This window comes from Aethalodelphis obliquidens, unplaced genomic scaffold, assembly GCF_003676395.1.
Source record: "Aethalodelphis obliquidens isolate GAN/ISIS:26980383/991018 unplaced genomic scaffold, ASM367639v1 scaffold1, whole genome shotgun sequence".
Lineage (NCBI taxonomy): Eukaryota > Metazoa > Chordata > Mammalia > Artiodactyla > Delphinidae > Aethalodelphis > Aethalodelphis obliquidens.
In genome coordinates this window covers 54874597-54896057 of record NW_020837945.1, presented here as the reverse complement: position 1 = coordinate 54896057, position 21461 = coordinate 54874597, and the positions used below count along the sequence as shown (strand labels likewise).

The 21461-nt window shown below is 36.3% G+C and overlaps 1 protein-coding gene across 1 annotated transcript in view; it reads left to right on the top strand.

Annotated features, from left to right (window-relative positions):
* Nucleotides 1-20615, top strand: part of IFT57 (intraflagellar transport 57) — a 60615-nt gene extending 40000 nt beyond the window's left edge. Inside the window, exons 7-11 of the mRNA XM_027104124.1 lie at nt 14509-14580; nt 15370-15501; nt 16989-17051; nt 18861-18927; nt 20208-20615. Coding sequence (XP_026959925.1) covers nt 14509-14580; nt 15370-15501; nt 16989-17051; nt 18861-18927; nt 20208-20386 — 513 coding nt within the window. The 3' untranslated portion in view covers nt 20387-20615. The remainder of the gene's footprint in view (nt 1-14508; nt 14581-15369; nt 15502-16988; nt 17052-18860; nt 18928-20207) is intronic.
* The last annotated feature ends 846 nt before the right edge of the window (nt 20616-21461 follow it).

The following is a 21461-nucleotide window of genomic DNA, read 5'->3' as shown; positions in this document are numbered from 1 at the left end:
TTCTTGAGGAAAATTATTCTATCTTTTTTAGTTTCTGTTTTACTATTAAAAACAGCAAGCTTTTATTTGGCTTTGTGGAAATAAACAGAAGCCGCCTAAATGAGAACAGGCAGAGGCTATTCAGAGCTTGCCATAGCAAGGGAGTCAGCCATCACTACTTGCGTCGGCAGAGAACTTAAGGCACGCAGGAGAATTTGAAAGACGTGTAGTGGAAAAAAGGGAAGGCTTCAAGTATGTTCATATGTGACTAGAAATTTGGAGGTGGGCTCACTAGAAGCAGGGCCTCTCATGTGATTGGTTAGGGGAGGACATTTGGCTTTGTCTAATTGGTCCTACATTGGAAATGCGGGGCGGGAGAGTGCGGTTTGAGCAAAAATTGGGGAAGCTGACAATTACAAAGTCCTTGCTACAGAAGTCAGTTGCTACAGAGGTTATATTTGGCTTCCTGGACTAGGTGCCACAGATTGTGGGTCAGGATTCTAAATATTTTGGGTAATGATCTAGCTGTTATCTGTTGTCCATTTGTATGTTCAGTTTCTCAACTTCATTCATTGAACCGAGGGAAAGTGTCTTCTTAAAATGGTCACTCTTATTAATCTTTATCAGGAGAATGATTTTTTTCAAGTCAGGGGTTTTTACAAAGAAACTAAGTAATCATTAATAATATTTATTTCTGTTCCCCAGAATTAAAGAAGAGCAGCAAGCGTGAAATCAGTTTTCAACGAAACCTTACATAGGCCCTTTTTTTTCAATTATGCAGTATTTATTCCTAAAAGATTGTATATTGTAATGATTTAATATTAGGTATATAATGCAATGAACAAATGTTCTATCATGCTTTAATGCCCTGTGGATATTGTAATTAGAATTTTGATTAATGACTTAAATAGACTTTTTTCCAAATTATAATTAAATGTTTCCTGCTTTGTTGTTTTAAAAGATAGTTGGCTAGGTACCCCCTTCATTCCACCAAAATGTCTTTAGTAATTATGTAAATCTTCAGGTTCATTACAAGGAATTTAGATAAAGAGATTATTTTTTATTTAAGGCTTAGGAAGTACTACAGCATGTGTGTCTAATTATTTCAAGCCTTTGCTTCACTGAACTGCTTTTTTACATCCTTAACTGTTCTTCAGTGTCCAACTTTCTGAAGGTTGCAGTTGTAAAAAGAACCTTAAACTTAAAATTTCAACTCTAAGCAATTGGATTTCGTTTTAATGTAAATAAACCGTACAGGTGTTGCCTTGGGTAATTCACAGCAGGAAACCTTTTGGGAGTCTTTCTGCTAAGGATGGAATCATGACAATAGTCTTGAGCCCTTGGGCTCTCTAGTCACTGTGAGAGCTAAAACCTAAGAGGGAATAGAGAGGCCTTCATTAATCAGCAGGTGGAATTCCATTTAAATGAACCTGGGAGGACCACAGAATTGCCATATTAGATCTAAGTCTCTTGAAATTGGAAGCCAAATCATGCATAAATGGACAATGGTAGGCTTCCTCTTTTCACTCTTGTAGACAAATCTGTATCTGGAAGCAATGGAGGGTATTTTCTTTCATTCCGAAGCAGTGGAAGGTCAACTTGCTTTGACCTTCTGCCATCACTGTGTTTGGATGCAGAGTAATAAAATTTAGCTTTCTAAATATTTCTGACCTGTAGGGGTTTATAAATTATTATAGTTTTGGAGTAAAGAGCATTTCCCAAGACTTGTACTCTGGTTGCCGGATAGGCTATATTGATAGGTTTCTTGCAGTCATGAGCAAAAAAGTATAATATATTCTGTGGGCTAGGATACAGGAATACCTTTTACATATATGTTCCTCATAAAATGGAATTCTGCCTGTTATTTAAATAACGGAGAAACCACGTTTATAATTCTTACAGATGTTCTGGTAGACAGACCTTTTGTTGAAACATAGTCACACAATTTCTAAAAAATAAGGAACCAAATTTTTAAAAATCAGCTTTTGCAATTACCAGTAACACATGTAAATACAGGTGGCAATAAGTTGGTCTTCATGAGACTCCATGCAGGAGTAATAGCTCCAGTTACTGTCACAAATGTTTGTAATTGTATCCATTGCTGCCAGACAGTAAATGCTTTTTAATATAGTAAGCCCATAAATGTACATGCTGCTGTTGTTTAAACAAAATACAATTTTCAGCAAATTTATCCTTGAAACACCTGCTGTAATCAGAAAGAGGTGAATGCTATCAAAATAAACTGCCTAAATTAACTAGACACACATACATTTTTAGAGCAGCCGGTGTGATTACTCAACTGCCACGTCGTCTCAGAGAATGAGGGGAAGTATTCACTGATGGACTTTTACAGGCAAGCTTTCTTTAAGGGAGACTACACAAAACAGAATACCGTTTTGGATTTTTGTGTTATTTTTAAAATATGGTGTTATTTGGTGGACTTTAAGTTGTATTCTCAAGGTCAACTTTTTTTTTTTCCTTTGTAGCATGTAGGTCATGGACAGGGTTGTGGGAAAGAATACTATGCTTAAATTATACATTTGAAAATACTGCATAGGGGTGTAGAAAAACCCAGCCATCCTTAAGCAACTGGAAATGATTTTCAGCTGCTTCTGTCCCAGTCTTGTTGAACATTCAGGGTATTTTGTGTTTAAAGTTAGTTGATGATGCCTTTCTTCCTATTTACCCTGAGCATGATAAATGTTTCAGCTGGATCTGTAAAGGTTTCATTTATCACAAGTTGAAATAGGAGAACAAGTGTTTTTGCTTTAGAGATTACCATCATCTCTAACTAAAGAGCATCAACAGTGGTAGATTTTTAAGGAAATAACCAATAAAGACTGCATGTTATGTAAATGCTAAGGAGGAAAGTTACTAATGCCTCACGGTCGATATACCTCAAATAGACATTTGTGATTGAGAGCATTGAGTTAATATACATTGATTATAATTGAAATTTCTAGCCTAAATACATCATTATTACGAAGTATAATTTCATGTTTCCTTTTACTTAATATAAAATATGAATTGAAGCAGAAACCATGTATCGTATGGACCTCCCTATAAACTGCACTTTTTAATTGCCTTGACTCATTTTTCCAATCAACAGTATTAGAGCGGTTCTCACTATCAGAGTGTTTTATTACAAATTTCTTAATATTTGGACAAATTGTTACCCCCATAGTCTTTTTCCCATTATATGTGATTGTTTCTTTAGGCCAAGGTAGTGACTTAATGTTTCTTAGTTCTTCAGATATGGAGATGACTCCATTTTTTCAGTTTTTGTTTTTTGAGTATCAGTATGAGATCAAAGTTTTGATTAGTAGATTCTCAAAGTTGAGAGGGACCGGCGAGGTCATCTCTTCCAGCTCTCCACCATGGTTCCTCAGCATCCTGTGAAACAGTGACATTCTGAGTTAGCCTAAGGGTGTTCCTGCATTCTCAGAAGGCCCCCAATCTCTGCCTTGCCAAATCTCTTCTCAAGGCTTGCAATGCCTTCTAAAGTCTGGAAAACCTCGCTCGGAAGATTTGTGTGGCCCATAGAAAAGGGGTGTGGATAGAATAAGCATGAATAATAAGTCTGAGTCAACATGTGAAAATGCTTAGTAGCAGATGGTAGTAAAGATAATTTCTGAGCACACATTAGAAATGTAATCATTTTACTAACAAGGTATTTTATGGAGAGATTATGGATCTCCAGTTTCAGTTCAATTACAGGCAGGTGTGAGAATCCCAGTGATTGTTATGATAGCCTTTGCTTACCCTCTATGCACACGTATTATTTTTGTCTACAAGAACAATATCTAGAAAGCAAGAACTTTCCCGAGGAAACATATGTTTCCAGCTTGATTGCCACACCCCCTGCAACAAACACACACATACAGCATACAGCACACGTACATACTGAACTCTTCCTAGGTCGTATGTCTAGTTATTTGAACACTTATGAAGAAAAATCATGCTCTCACACCACAAAGGTGTATACCACAGAAGACTTTAAGCTGCTGACAATTAAAGAAAAATGTCACATTTAAAAATTTAGGAAAGCCACACTCTGCAACTATCCTGCAACCTGATGGGCATTTTTCATTAAGAAAGTAATCTCATGAAAAAGTTACTTAATTTAATGGACAGTCTCTCTCTTTCTCTCTCACACGTACACACACACAAATACACACATAAATGTGAGCAGTGATGAAGCTGCAAATTAATCGAACAATTAGAACAGGAAGAAGAGATGGCAAAACTGCTTGTGCAAAGTGGCAAAAGGAGGGAATACAAATAATGTTCTGTCATTAGAGAAAGGAGTGTTCTGGGTAGAGGAGGGAAATATGCTGCTCATATCCTTGCAAAGAGAATGATAAATTATTGACCTGTCCCAAAAATATTTGCTACAGTGAGCTTAGACATATGCAACTCCTTCTATCAAGCTGTCTTCTCTGCCTCTTTCATTTAGCCTGATTTCTTGCCATCAGATTTCCAGAGAATTTTATCATTCACTGTGGATGGAGTATTAAACATGTCACAGGAACATCAGTATTCCACAGTGAAATCTTGAGACTGATCGCTTTGGGACTGCAGCTCACCCTTGGCCCTACCTCTCTACCACTGCAGCTACAGTTATCATTTTAATAACTAAGTCTGTCTCCCTGTGGTTAAAACAGAGATGAATTGTCCAGATCCCCTTCCAAACAAGGACTTGCCGCCCAGCCGCAGAGAGTGCGGTCAGCAGACAACCTCCAGCTGTCTGCTCCTTCAGTGCAGAGCTGCCTAACTCAAGGTTGTGCCCTTCCAGGGGAGCCCACATCTGGCTTATGTGAGTTGTTTATAGTTTGTGACTTAAATAATGCTGATTTGAAAAGTCTTGAAGTGTCTTTTGGGAAACGTAAGTACACCTTTCTCCTGCAGTTTCTGCTGAGAGTGAAATTGCTAGGTCATAGTGTCTGCATATTTGAAAGTGGTTACACAAATTTATACTCCTAGCAGTATCTGAAGGTTCCAGTTGCTCCCCGTCTTCATCAACATTTAGTATTGGTTCAGTCGTTTTTATTTTAGTCATCCTGGTAGGTTTGTTGTGATGTCTCACTGTCATTTTAATATGAATTTTCCTGATGACTGATGAAATTGTGCCCCTTTCTATATGTTTATCTGGCAATTGGATATTCTCTTTTGTCTTTTGCTATTGGCTTATCTGCTTTTTCTTTTGATTTATAGAAGTTCTTTATATACTCTGGATATGAGTCCCTTGTCAGATATATGTATTGCAAATATCTACTCTTTAGCTTCCTTTTCACTCTTATTGGTGTATTATGATAAAGGCGGCTTAATTTTAATATACTCAAAATGATCTCTTTTGCAGGGAGTGGAGTATGGCTAATATTTATGTTTTAATCTTTGTTTAAAGAATCTTCGTTTACTCTTTATTTAAGTCTATGTTTAAGAATCTTTGCTTCGCCCGGTGTTATGAACATATTCTCCTGTTTTCCTTTTGATGCTGTATTGTTTCACCATTTGCAGTGAGATCTACAGTCCATCTAGCATTTATTCTTGTGTACAGTATGAGGGTGTGAGGTAGAACTCAAGATTTATTTGGTTTTCATATGTATATGCAGTTGACCCAGTTTATTGAAAAGGTTATCCTTTTACCAGTGCTCTGCTTTGTCATAAAAAGAGAACATGCTTGTGAGTGTCTGTATCTGGACATTCTGTTCTATTACATCGGGCTATTTGTTTCAGTGGTATCTTTTAGATTTTCTTTTCTGTTTATTTGTTGCTGTTATACAAAAATACATTTCTCTGTGTGTGTATATTTGTATACATCTTCAGCAAACTTGCTAAATTCACTTATTCTAACCGTAAGCCTGTAGATTCTTTTGCATTTTCTGTGTATACAATTATATCATCTGCAAATAACATCAATCTCATTTCTTTCTTTACAAGCTTATCCCTTTTATTTCCTTTATCTTGCTTGAAATACCTAGTCTGTGTTGGTTATAAGTGACATTAGCAGGGGGAAAGCTTTCAGTATTTCAGTTTTACCATTCAGGATGATGTTAGCTTTATGACTTTCACAAATATCATAAGGTAGATTAAGGAACTTTCCTTTGGTTCCCAGTTTGCTGAGTTATTGTTATGAATGGGTGTCAAATTTTTTCAAGTGATTGTTTTTTTTTTCTATTGAGATGACCATTTGACTTATCTCCTCTTAAACTCTCTTGTTATGGCGGATTATAATGGTTGATTTTTTTTTTTTTACTCTCTCCATTTTATTGCTAAACAATCAATATATTTGTTAACAAGCAGTTGACTTTTATGCAATAACATGTATTGTTTGTATGTCAGGCCATAAATGTTATCATTTACAATATAGCAAGGCAAAACCAAAACACAAATAAATGAATTTTTGTTAGAACAAAATATATTAAATATATTCAATAAAAAAGCAAAGTGTTTCCACAAAAAGAACTTTTACTCCCAAATGAGAAAGAAAATTGAAGCATGAAAAAAGCTGAGGAAGGAGAAGGAGGTAGGCTTAAAGCAGACACAGTTTGTCACTGGCTGTGAAAGTTTATGGTGCTGGTTTTTGTATGAACATATGTCTTCAGTTGTCTTCGTGTACTTGGCAGCAATTCCAACAAGTGGAAATGCTAGATTGTATGGTAACTTTATCAACTTTTTGAGGAAATACCAAGTGTTTTCCACAGGGGCTGTACCATTTTACATTCCTACCAGCAAAGAATTTAGGATTCCAATTTCTCCACATCTTTGTTAAAACTTGTTAATTTCCTTTTCCTTTTTTTAAAAAAATCACCTTCCTAGTGGATATAAAGTGGTATTTCATTGTGGTTTTAAAACTCTTCCCTGATGACTAATGATGCTGAGTATCTTTTCAAGTACTTGTTAACTATTTGCGTATCTTCCTTGGAAAAAATGTCTGTTTACTCATTTTACTCACTTTTACTCATTTTTTAAATTGGGTTGTCTTTCGTCTTGCGTTATAAGAATTGTTTATATATAATGGGTACTATCCCATTATCAATTATATGATTTGTAAACATTGCTTCCCCTTCTGTGGGTTACCTTTTCACTTTTTTGATGGTTCCCTTTGAGCCAAAGTTTTTAATTCCAGTGAAGTTCAACTTATCTGTGTTTTCTTTTGTTGCTTGTGCTTTTGATGTCATAATTAAAAGGCCTTGTCTAATCCAAACTCATGAAGACTTACACCCATTTTTTCTCCCAAGAGTTTTCTAGTTTCAGCTCTTATATTTAGGTCTTTGATTCATTTTGCGTTAATTTTTACATTTTGTGTGAAGTACAGGTCCAAATTCATTGTTCTGAATATGGATATCCAGTTGCCTCATGACTATTTGTTGGAAAGACTGTTCTTTTCCCATTGAATGGTCTTGGCCCCCTCGTTGAAAATCAGTTGACCACAGATACGTGGGTTTATAACAGTATTACTCATAATAGCCAAAAGGCAGAAATAACACCAATGTCCATCAATTGATGAATGAATAAAGTAAACATTGTATATCCATACAATGCAATATTATACAGACATGAAATAATATTCAGCTTTAAAAATAAAGGAAATCCTGACTTTTGTGACAACATGGATGAAGCTAGAAGACATTATGCTAAGTGAAATAAACCAGACGCAGAAAGACAAACATTGTATGATCTCTGTTATAAGAGGAATCTGAAATAGTCAAATTCATAGAAGCATGTAGTAGAATGGTGGTTGCCAGGGGTTGGGGATAAGGGGAAATGGAGAGAGATGATTAAAGGATACAAAGTTTCCATTATGCAAGATGAATACATTCTGGAGATCTAATGTAAAGCAGTATGAATATGGCTTACAATACTGTATATAATGGTTGATTTTTGAGTATTAAACTAACCTTGCATTTTGGAATAAATGCAACTTAATCATGTTATATTACCTTTTTGTATATTATTGGATTCTATTTCCTGGTATTTTGTTGATTTTTATATCTGTTTACAAAAGATATTAATCTTTAATTTTCTTGTTTTTTAGGTGACTTTGTCAGGTTTTAGTGTAACACTATGCAGTTCTTGTAAAACAAGTTGGCAATTGCTCTCCCTTTTTTTCCTGTTCTCTGGTAGAATTCATACAAGGTTGCTGTTATTTCTTTCTTAAATGTTTGAGAAAATTCACTGATAAAGCCATGTAGGTGTGGCTATTTCTTTGTGAGAAAGTTTTTAATTATATATATATGTTTATCCTAAAATGTTTTAAATATATTTTTTCACTATACAGTTGATATATAAATACATTCTTATAAAAATTCAAATATTAAAGATAAAACTAAAGTCTCCTTTAACCATTGCCCCATTAAAATTTTTAGTTATGGCTTTACTGCATTTCCTCAGGGGAATGACATAATATGATATAGTGGTCTTTGCAGGTTTAGGCTCTACCACTGTGTGGGCTTGGGAAGCCTACTTTAAAGTAGCTGCATCTCAATACCCTCATAAAGTTTTTAAGAGAATCGTATGTGATGATGTACGAACAGTGCTGAGCATAGTGCCTGACACTTATGAAGCCTTCCTTCAATGTTAACATGGAAGTTGTTGTTATTAGACTTAAAAAGATATCAAAATGGATGTGAAGTACATAGGATTTCCTCCCCAGGGTGATCTTGAAAATCCCTAGAGAAAGTGAATTCAGAGCTGAAACAAAGGCCTAAGAAAATTAAGGCCTAAGATGATTAAGAAAAAAGGCCTAAGATGATTAAGAAAAAAATGGGTTAGGCACCTTTAATGGAGGGAGCCCATAAAAGCCCTTGTAAATATTTTTATATTCATTAAAATAAAACTGCAAAAGCAGAACAATGAATTAAGATTTCATCACTAATTATTCATAACAGAATTGAGGGAGGAGCAGTAAGAATAGAGGAGAAAAGTGGGGTATATGGCAGAAGTTGCATTTTGTGATGGACAGCAATTCAAGGCACGTCAGAGCCTTGGGGCCCTGCGCCTGCCCTTGGGAGAGAGGCAGGGCCCCTGCTGCCAGAGTCAGCTGTGCTCTGGCATGGACTTTTCGTGAGCCCAGGAGAAAACCATCCCAGTACACATGAAGGTGCCTTCCTCAGCTTTTCTGTATCAAGAGTCCTTTGGCACTCTGCCTCTCCACACATAAAGAAGCTCAAACTTGGGTGAAAAAAACCCTGAGAGTTTGACATTTCACAAGTTGTAAATTAGTGTAACTTATACACAGATAGAAGTTCCATTTGCCATGCTTAGCTCATGTTTCAGTCTGTCTTTCCCCTGCAGTTTCAGAGAGGTACTTTAAGCACTGAGCTGGAGATCCAGCCAAAGAAACAAAATGTCTCTGTGTCCGCAAAGGAAACTGTTCAGGTGCTGTTCTGTTGAAGGAAAACCCAGAGATCCATATAGTCTTCCAGTCACCTTAACTTCTGCGAAAAGATCTCATACGTTGTGATTTTACAGTATACTGTGAATCACCATCTGCAGAGATGTCATCACAATTCTCCAGTTTCTGAAAAAGGGAGATATATAATTTGGTGCTAAAGAATTTGGAGCCAGGAGGGGAGTTATAGTTCAACAATACCTTTGCCATCTACCTCACAGGTGACAGAGAGAATTACACATGAGAGTTTGTATGAAAGGATTTTTAAAAATAGAAAGTCTAAAGAAATGATATTCTATATCGTTATTAGTCTTCTCATTTCCATAGAGAGGAAATGTGCTAGATTAGGTGAAAAACTCAACTTCAACAGAGATCAGAAATGATGCTTAATAGACACACACGTAGAGCACTTTGGGATAGGTGACTAGTAACCTCCAGTGGCCCATGTGGTCTCACTTGATATATAACAAAAAGAATTCTTGGTTTACCTTAGATACTCTTTGGTAGTTCATTTTATCATAAAGAAAAGCAGCATATAATATGTGGGAAAAGCACTGGTATGGAGTGCTTTCCGCTTTCCAGGCATAAAACTTTGGAAAGGTCATTTAACCTATCTGATTCTTTTTTGTCCCTCTAAATTGTGTATATATACTCAGTTTTTTGGTATAACAAACCACCCCCAAATCACAGTGGTTTACAATAAGAATAGCATACATTTATTCTCACTCAAGATACACATCTGCCAAAGCGTGGCACAGCTGTGGCTCTATTCCAGCTATGTTCCATGTTTCATATTCCCAGACCTAAAGGATAAACCCCTCTGTGGGGCATGCCTATTATCATGGCTGAAAGAAAGGGCAAGAGAGCTGGTGGATGCCTCTTACAGCTTCTGCACAGTCCTGGCATAGGCCATGTCCATCATCATTCTACTGGCCAAAGAGAAGCACATGGCCAAGGCCGGCATCACTGGAGCAGTGAAGTGCAGTCCTCCCACAACCAGCCAGCAAGTCACATAACCCTCTTACAGGGAAGGATAGTGGTGAAAAGGAAGGGATGAGAATATGTACTTAGTGCTCCAAATCTTTGTGAGTCTCAAGTAAGGAAAGATGTTTAAAAGTGCATTGTAACCCAATGGATTCTCTCTTATTTAAGAATAGTTATTATTAACAGTTCCTTTTACTGTTACTTATTTGGAGGATCAAATCCTTACATATCATTAAAACCTATATTCTCCATTCTTACCACAAACGTTTGTAAAGTTTTTAACCATCTCAGTTGCAGTTTTTTAAAAGCTGTGTATTCATGTCTTTAAACTGTTACAAGTACAGTCATTTATGTTCTCTGTTATAACTATATTAAACCCCTTTAGGAAACGTCTTGGGCACCCAGAAAGTTTTTGACATTTTTTCCCCGGATGATTAAAAGTGACAAAATTCTCTTATAGGAAATTTGGAAAATGTTGTTAGGATGAGGAAGAAATTAAAAACACCAGTATTCAAATCCCTGTGTTAATACACACATACAGATATACACAAATATTAATTTTTACTAAATTAGACAGCTAATGAATATACTCTTTGGCAGTGTTTTTCCACATTACTGTATGTTGTTAACATGCATTTTTTCTGACTATGAAATATTTTGGGGAACATGAATTTAACATTTCAATATATAATACTAATGTATTTAATATGCAATCATATAGAATTATAAAATCCAGTAATAAAGCGATCACTTATGAAACCACTACCCAACTTGAGAACTAGACCATTACAACATCCTGGAAGTTACCTATGTGCTGCTCTGCGGCTGCCCCTTCCCACCTTTAGGTAACAACTGTCCCCTGGTTTGTGTACTGTCATTAGCTGCTGCTGCCTCTTCTTCTTCGTGTTTGTGTGTGTGTGTGTGTGTGTGTTTTCACATATGTGTGTATCTCCAAATAGTGTGTATCCTTGAGTTTTACTTTGAGCTTTATAAAAACGGTATCATACCCCATTATTTTTAGGGATGAAATGAACATTACAAAATTAGTTGAAATTGTCCTCTACTGTTAGATAGAGAGTCTTCTGCTGTTTTACACAGAACTTGTACATTGATCTTTGTGTGTATCCCCAATTATTTCCTTGGAAATAATTTCTAGAGGTGAAATTGCTGGGTTAAAGGGTAAGAACACTTTTAAAGCTTATATAAAAATAGCTGTACATCAGGAAGTGTGTCCACTTAGAAGATTTTAATGAAACAAACATTCAGATTTGCCTGATGGATAATTATAAATCATTACTAGCTTTCCACTTTGAAAGGCAATAAGAATACACAGTGTTCCAGTGGCTTATCAAATTAAAAAGTGCAAAACCAAATTCCTCAATAATTCAGACTCCCTGAAATCTACTCTGTTCTTGTCACACTGTGATATTACTATCCTCTCAGTTCCTCAGACTAGAAACCTTACAAACATCTTCTCTCTACTGGCCCACCTCCACTTCAGCCACCCCTCACTTCCCCTTAGTCAATAATCAAGTGCTGCTAGTCTGTGTCTGCAATGTCCCTCGAATCCATCCTTTCCCTTCCATTCTTACAAGCGCTGCTCTAATTAACCCCTGCTAATCTGTCATGTGGACCGTGACACAACCTCCTAACTGGTCTGCTATCTGTCTTCAGTCTCTTGCCTTTCTAATCAGTCCTTCACTCTGTACTTTCCCAAAACACAGACTTGTCTTTAAAACTGAAACCAAAAGTCGTTGATAGCTCTCCATTATCTACAGGATAAAATCCACACTCCTTAATTAAAGCCCTTGATCTAATTCAACCTACCTCTCCAGCTTTGTTTCCTTGTGATTCACCTTCCACACCCCACCCCAAGAACTTTTTGTGTTATATTCTAGCCAGCCTAGGCTGCCTGTTCCCTATATACTTTCCTGTTTTTCTTTGTTCTTGTTACTCCCTCAGCCTAAAATACCCTTACTCTCCCCCTCCTTTCCAGTGTGTTGAAATGCTACTCATGCTTCAAGGTGCCACTGAAATGCCAGCTCCTCCGTGGAGCTTACCATCAATGTAAATTATCATAGTTATACTTCTTAGATGAGTCAGGCATGTTTTCTTCTCTCAAAGTACTTTGGATATCAAAACATGAAAAAAATACATTTTTTACATTTGCTGGATAGAAAATAATGCTGCGTAGAAAAAGCAGAACACAAACTATTTTAAACACATCAATTACAATAAATTTTAAAACTATATAATATATGTATAGATATATATATATGTGTGTATGTTTATACATTTATATATGTATATATACACACATATACATATATATCGATTGACAGAGACAGAGACCGATAGGAATACTTGAGTTTGGTGTTTATTAAGCTTCTAAAAGTCTTTTTGGAATCAGGCAGGATGAGTACTTCTTTAAAAGATTAACATAATGATACTTGTTAGGTTTATTATCTTTCATAAAGATGCTTGCTTGGGCTTAAGCAGGTTTCCATTTTGAAGCTTAACCATATTAGGTCTCGTCACAGGAGGCCAGCCAGTTGCTTCTCCTTCCTGTTTCAGTGCTCACTGGCTGAACTGGAGGGGCCTGTTTCCTGGCCGCATCTGTCTAGCCGTAGTCACAGGTGGTGAACAGTCCCCTCAACTGCAAAATGAAGGCATTTTTCTAGATGACTGTTAGACGGATGAGTAGGTGATCTTCAAGGTCCTTTCCACGCTCTGTATTCTGAGATACTTTCCGCTCATGAGACAGAAAAATGCTTAAGGACAAAGGAAAGTGCTGTTTGTTCTCTGCTCTAGCTCTTTCACTGGTGTCACGCAGCCAATTCCTCCTTTTATTAACTCTGAACTGCCAAAAGGTACTGCATGGGAATTAGTGCATTTGGCTTCTGATCCAGGTGTACCACCACCTCTGTGGCCTTGGGTGTGCCCCTTTCTGTCGCTGGGCCTCTGTTTGCCTATCTCTGCAATGATGAAGGTCAGGCTAGATATTCTTTGAGGTTCTTTGCAGCTGTAATGTAATTGTATAACTGGTATGTGTGAAGTACCCAAGGATTTTTTTACCCTATGGTCACTGGCCCACGTTGCAAAGTTAAGAAGTCAGTAGAATGGGATTATTCACAAAATTGTTTTTCCTTCACTAAATAGTGTAGATAGCAAAGTGGAGCGTCAGGGCATGCAAGCAGATGTGTGTGATTGAGGGATATCCTGGCTCCATCACTTACTCCAACTCACCTTAATATATTTTCTCTTCTGATGAGTATTTCTCAAGTCTTAAAATTGTTACCTTTAGTAATGTAAACCAAAACATTTTGAGGATCTTTTGTAGGAAATTAAAATGTTAGATTAGAGAGTTCAAATATGCACACAGGGCTTCCCTGGTGGCGCAGTGGTTGAGAGTCCGCCTGCCGTTGTAGGGGACACGGGTTCGTGCCCTGGTCAGGGAAGATCCCACATGCTGCGGAGCGGCTGGGCCCGTGAGCCATGGCCACTGAGCCTGCGCGTCCGGAGCCTGTGCTCCGCAACGGGAGGGGCCGCAGCAGTGAGAGGCCCGCGTACCGAAAAAAAAAAAAAAAATATATATATATATATATATATATATATATATATGCACACAAATTCAGATCGGTCTAGCAGTAGTACAATACATCTCAAATATATGAACTCTAACTATCATTACAGACTTCCTTTCTTAAGAAAGAGATTCCAAAGTCCAAAGAAGCGTCCCACTTTAATTTCAAGGGACAAGCTAATATTTGATATATGTTACTTGATTCCAGAGTTGCTTCTGGCAAACATAATTGTTACTGTTTAAACAGGTATTTTTTTCTAGCAATTAGAATTTTTTTCATTTTGATGGGTAGTCATAACTATTAACCACCAGCAGTGCAGGGATAATTTACATTCAAATTGTGAGACATCACTCTGTGAATACATAAAATAATTTAGATTTATTTAGAACCTTTTATCGTAAAGTGCTCTACACACATTTCTTTACAATCTGATTGCAAGCTATATATAGGACTCTCCTACCTGAAATAGGGCAGCAACCAAAGTAATTAAAATAAAGGATACAACTTCAAAAAAGTAGTGGAAATGTAGTATGTTTTACTCGTTCCTGTATGCTCTTATGCCTATAGGATTGGAGAATCCATGTTGACCAAATGCACCAGCACAAAAGTGGAATTGAATCTGCTCTAAAGGAGACCAAGGTATGTGAATTACTTCAGATGAGTACATGAGTACATTTACTCATCTGTGTAATACCTATTAAGAGAGAACATGAAAGGAAAAAAGACCCAATCCTTGCCCTTGAGGAGTTTCCTGATTGAATGTACCATATTATGTTTCAACAGCCCTAACACTTAAACCAACTAAAGAAAGGTAACTGTATAAAAGCAATATGATATATACCTAGTATATTATTACATACTCTAGATATATAGGTTAGGCACATTAGAATCATTTCATCATTCTTTCCGCACTGAATCTCAGGGGATAACAGCATCAGCCCAGCAACGCCTAGAACCTACAGCTTCCCAGGCTTGCTGCCCTGCCAGAAATAGGGACTTTTGGAGAATACCACAAAGAAGCAAAGCTGGAGTAAGAAGTTATGGGTCCCAGCCTAGAACTATAAGTTTAATGATCTACTTCCAACTGGAATATTCCAGTCATCTTTGAATTGTGCTATAAGAAAATTGTGTTATTCCCTTACCTACTTTGATTGTGGACTTTATATAAAGCACATTCCACTCACATATATTTTAGATTTGCGTAAGGACAAATAAATTGACTAACACTACCAGGTGCTTTTTTATTTTAACATTCTGCAAAGTGTGACTAAAATAATTTTCATTACAGACTTTTTTGTTGCTGAAAATTTCAAACTACTTTTTCATTGGTGGTTGAGAATTTGTGAGATGAATTGAGGGAGATTTAACCCATTTAAAACTACTTTTGAAGAATATATTTGTGAATTCTCTGTCTACTAAAATTTCTAGGGACTTTTGGACAAACTTCATAGTGAAATTAGCAGGACTCTGGAGAAGATTGGCAGCCGGGAAAAGTACATCAACAATCAGCTTGAGCACTTGGTTCAGGAATATCGTGCAGCTCAAGCCCAGCTGAGTGAGGTAACTGAGGAATGATATCCAGGGTTCATTCCAATTAATGACCCTAATCCCTAAACTTGACACAGCACTTTTTTTTTTTTTAAGTTTTTGGCCTCACCCCACTGCATGTGGGATCTGATTTCCCCGACCAGGGATTGAACCTGCGCCTCCTGCACTGGAAGGCAGAATCTTAATCACTGGACCGCCAGGGAAGTCCCGACACAGGACCTTTCATTTGAGAATCATGAAATACTTTTCACAAACAGCAGCACATTGATTCTCTGCCCACTTTAGGAAGCAAATACAACTTGTCATCTCCATTTTACATGTGATAGAAATTATCTCCTAGAAGTCTTTAAATGTATTTCTTCATTTGATTTAAGTAAAAGAAGTCATATTGCTGAGAAACATGGCTTAGAACAGGAACAGAGTGTCAGGACACCTGGTTTTGTTTCTAAGTCTGCTGTTAATTTACTGTCTGAGTAGGAGGAAGTGGAATAGTATGCATTTACATGTGTCAGGGAGAAAAGACATCCTTGCCATTGTGGCTTACAACCACATAATAAGGAATATGAAAGCAAGACACGTTCGAAGGCAAGCAGTTTAATTAAATGAGCAAATTTTTTAATCTTTTCAAAGTTTTAGAAATTCTACCAAAATAAAATAAAACCTTCAGCCTTTGAAAGCAGCAGTGCTTTGTTCCAACAGTAGGGATCTAAAGGCTTTCCTTTGGGATTTATGCCCCCTCTTCCCTGATGTTGAGGAAGACTACTAATGTCTTCCTCAACAACTGCGAATGTCAGTTGAAGGCATATTTTTTTCTTTCAGCAGACAAGGTTAGAAGGAGAAAAAAATGGAAATAAACTTGAGATACTTCCATACTTTCAGAAGTTCTCAAAGACCAAGCAGAAAGTAACCTTCACTGTTTTATTATTTGTTTAATTAGTTATTCACACATATACACGTCTATTTGCAAATGTTTTTACTTCTAAAATGCTATAAAAAGTCTCTGATTAAAGCCACCCTGTATCTCTCAAACATTGATATTAAATAATTGATTAAGTTCGTTCCCAAGGACATATTCCATATTGTCATACTGTTTGTTAATCCTTATTACTTACTGACTCTGATGCTGTATTATGATTTATTTTTTAGAACATGTTTTCTCTGCATAGCACGCAGATTAGATCGACCAAGAGCCGTTGTCTAAACTGTTTAGGAGTGGCTGAGGACAGTTTTTATTGTGAACCATGCCCCTGTGAGTTACACAATTATTATATGAAGGTTAAGGTAGTTCATCGTTGTATAGGGCTCTTGTTAAATACATGGTGCCTATGAGGGACATAAAATAGCTACCGTTAAAATGTCACTTTTCACAATAGTATTCACAAACAAGGAGGGGCGTTGTCATAAAATGATATGCAAAAATTACAAACACAACGAGGTCATATTTAAGTCATGGGCTTCTGTTTTGAACTTGCCATTAAACAAAATGTTTTCTCCCTCAGGCAAGGGAGCGTTACCAGCAGGGAAACGGTGGAGTAACTGAAAGGACCAGACTCCTGTCTGAGGTACATACTGTGTGCTCCTGCCAGATTCTCACCTGTCAGCGGGGTACCATGGTTCAGAGCCATGAATGGTTTAATCTGCTACTGCCGTGGGTTGTTTCCTCTAGTAATTGCCTCCTGTGGCTCTTAAATCCTTTCCTTCAGGAGAAAATCCCTAAATTGTCTTATCAGTGAATCAATTACCTATTTATATACTACTTGTTTCCACAAAAATGCCTGAAGTTGTTTTACTAAATGTAACATAACACATGCTCATAATATTAGCACATTTATAATCTTCCTTAATCTTTTTTAAAACATAATTGTAATTAATATATAGAAGAGTAGGTAAAGCATTGACTTAAATGTCTTATAATAAATTTTAATGTTAGTCTTTAAGATATAAGATTTGTTTTTAGTGCTTGTTGTTAGTAACTTGTGTGTGATCCTGCGTATTTCTCTGTCCACAAATTGGGAATGGCTTGTAACCCTTTCCCTTCTAAAAACTTATGGAATATTTACATATAGTGTATTTATTTTCATCATCTTGCAGGAGATGTAAGACCTAACATATAACATACTACATGAATTATATTAGTAATACATATATATTATATATTAGATCTTACCCATGTATATTTATATATGCATATTAATAATATATACTCCCATTTTTCACTGAAGAGCTGAGAGGAAAAAAAACCTTACAACAAGGTCAGTAGCCAATATGGGACTAAAGTCCAAGATTATCTTTGGATACAATCAAGTATAATTGTCACAAACTTTTCTGTATAATAGAATTAAGCTTCTTTTATGGAGATTATTTGAAGAGTAAATAGTTATTTTAAAATACTAAAAATATAACTTTAGAAATATTTAGACTCTAACCCCGTGGTGCTTCTAGGCAGATAAAACATTATACAGAAGTAAAGTGCTCACTTATGTTAGGTAAATTAACACTTGAAGGGAGTCCAGGGAACCATTTAGTTCTTTTGGAGTATGTAGTTATCCCCAGTTGTAACATTTCAGGTGCCTGAAAGAAGTTAATTTGCTTTTACTTGGATGAGCACTTTATTCCCAAGGAAGTTTTTACTCACCAGCATGATAAAAATAAAGCCTACTAAGTTACGATTATGGTTTCATTCTAGATCATATCAAAATTTTTCAATTTTTAAAAGATATTTTCTACCTACATTTATGCTAGTTTGGAATTTATAGAGGCTATAGGAGTATAATTTTGAGTATGATATAGAGTACAGATTAGAGCCAATATAACAGCCCAGTGTGCCTCTTGGAGTTCATGGATTAGATAAAGTAAAGCAGTTAGAATATTTTTATATATACCCATATGGTATAAACGTTATTTTTAGTGTCCTGTAGAGGAAAAGGTGGCATATTCTCTTATAAAACTGTAATATTAAAGATACGTAGTAAACTTCTAGAAATTTAAAATCTTTTTAGGATGTTTGTGCTGTTTTAGTTAATAACTGATCATTAGAGACTGGCATGGTAGATGCTATGAGATAACTGCAAAGCTTGAGTGCTTGATGCCTAAAAAAACAACTTGATCGTTTTTATTCTATCATGTTACAACCTGAGACAGTCAATAAAAGAATAATTTGGTGAAGTTTAACAATAGGAGCACTCTCAGAAGATAAAAAGCTTTTCATGTCTGCATACTTTATTATTCAAATTATGTCCAGAATACTGCTAATATCTTTGTATCCCTTTATGTATGTATTATATCTGAATTAATTTTTTAATACATCATACAAAAATTTTGAAAGTTTATTAAAATACAGTGCTCATGAAAACTTTTGTTTTCAATGAAAGGTTACAGAAGAGCTAGAAAAGGTAAAACAAGAAATGGAAGAAAAAGGCAGCAGTATGACTGATGGTGGTAAGTACACACTCATTTTAAGAAGAAAATGAGCAAAAGAAGAATATATCTTTAAGAAATCTATTTTTTAAAGAGGTATTAATAAATAGGAAGGCTGCTTTTTAAAATGAATTTGTTTGAAGGGGAGGTACATGGTGCAAAAATGAGGTCTGATAATCAGTATACTGTTTTCCTTATAAATGAACTGAGAAGAGTCATAATTTTTTTTACTATCATTTAGGATTTTTAAAAAAATTCAAACTGTATTAATTCAGAAATAGAGTAGGAGATAGTTAAATATGCACTTTGTTATGCCAGTTTAAAAAAATAATATTTTGTTCTGTTTTCATCAAATGAGCTTCATTATTCCATTTTATGTACAAAAAAAGCACTAAGTGTACGCCCAAACAGCGCAAAGGTGGTGATGTGATGACCTTTTTTTCCCCTCTTCCCTGGGGAAGGGTCAAAGACTGGGCAAGGGTCAAATAGAGAAGAATTAATAATCCTGCAGTAATCATCCTCTGTTGTGAGCTAGTTACTTTGACATGGCCCAGTGGTGATTGCCTAAGGCCCTTCGTTGCTCTAGAAAGATTTTCTAGAGTTCTAACAGAATATACTGAGTGATCTTTCAGAAGGTGATGTATAGGGGGTTTGTAGAATGTTTGAATGAGCCATTAGCTATGTCTTAAAGGTAGTTCTTCCTTCTCTTTTTCTTCCATTGTATCCCCTTTTCCTTTAGATAAATATACTAGCCCCTTAAAAAATATTGAAGACGTTCTTGGGCTTCCCTGGTGGCGCAGTGGTTGAGAGTCCGCCTGCCGATGCAGGGGATATGGGTTCGTGCCCCGGTCCGGGAAGATCCCTCATGCCACAGAGCGGCTAGGCCCGTGAGCCATGGACGCTGAGCCTGTGCGTCCGGAGCCTGTTGCTCCGTAACGGGAGAGGCCATAACAGTGAGAGGCCCGCGTACCGCAAAAAAAAAAAAAAAAAAGTGTGTGTGTATATATATATATATATATATACATATATAGAAGACATTCTTAAACACACCTTTAGCAACTCTTCCTCTAGAAAAGAAAGGAAGTTCAGCCTCAGTACCTCAAATGCTGCATCATTTCCCAGCCTAGAAATCTCAGGTGTTTAAAATGCCACAGCAAAACTGTGTGAATGTCAGTAAATTGTTGGCTGTGTTTTTAACCCCACTTTTGGCTTAAGACAAAGTGAGGAAAATGTCATACCATTTTGTAATACACTGATACTCCAAATGAACATTTTTATTCCATGTTATTTTCATTCTGCAGCTCCTTTGGTGAAGATTAAACAGAGCTTAACGAAGCTAAAGCAAGAAACTATTCAGATGGACATTAGAATCGGTGTTGTGGAACACACATTACTCCAGTCAAAACTGAAGGAGAAGTCCAACATGACCAGGGACATGCATGCCACAATCATTCCAGAATCTGCAATAGGCTCTTATTAAAACATATCGTTTTTCAGGCTTCTGATTAGTTTTTTTATATCAAATCATATTTCATGTTGCATAGACTTCAAAACACAGTTATTCCTTTAAAAGCATGTTGAACGGGTATTTTTTACATATATACACACATATTGTATGTGTGTATACATACAATGATGATTATGGATGGTCAAAGCCTTTGAATTGAATATAATATTTAATAAAGTAATGAAAAATTCTCACTTTCAAAGAAGCTTTCACTAATCATTACATGTGTTAAAGCCCCCACCTGGTGGCTCACTGTCCTTATGGTTCCGTGCACTTGAGGAAGAGGTACATGATGCCAAATGTGTAGGACCCGTGCTTTCTGCAGGTGCTGCCGCTGCTGTCAGCACATGGACCTTTGACATAAGCCTGGCCCCTTCCACTGGATCCACACACAAGTACTTCTGCACCCAGAGGCAGCACCCAGTGATGGCTGGGGATTCTTTCCAAGAACCCAAACTACCCTTGCCTCAGCTTTATGGTTACCTAAAATTACATTTTTTTAAAAAGAAAGCATCAGAAAAATCTTCAGTATCTTTATTAACATTTGAAGTTTATTATTTATCACAAGCATTTCATGACTAAACTGATTTTATATCTTCTATGATCTAAGGCCACCTAATAAAAAATAAACATTTCAGTCGTGTTTGGCTTTGCTCCTATAGTGATGAAAATGTATATACATTTCTCAGTTCTACTTTTTTCTATGGTATCAGCTATACTAAGGAATCATGTTGTAGCAGAAGGAGAGACAGCAAGTCATGTCAAGATCAACCTCCTGATGCTGGTGATCTTTACTTACACGTATTACTGAGCAACTTTCTAGTCTGGGATTTCTAAATTGGTGAAATAAGTAATATTAGAGTGACCAACTTGGAACTGGGGGAAACTGGTGAGATGCACTCAAACCACAAGATAGTCCACATTTATTTTTTGAAAAGAAGGGGAAAATAAATTTACCATGTGATAAATTTTGATAAGAATACATATATATACAACAAAAATAATAAAATCCCTTTCTCATTTTTATCTTAATATTTTATCCCCACCC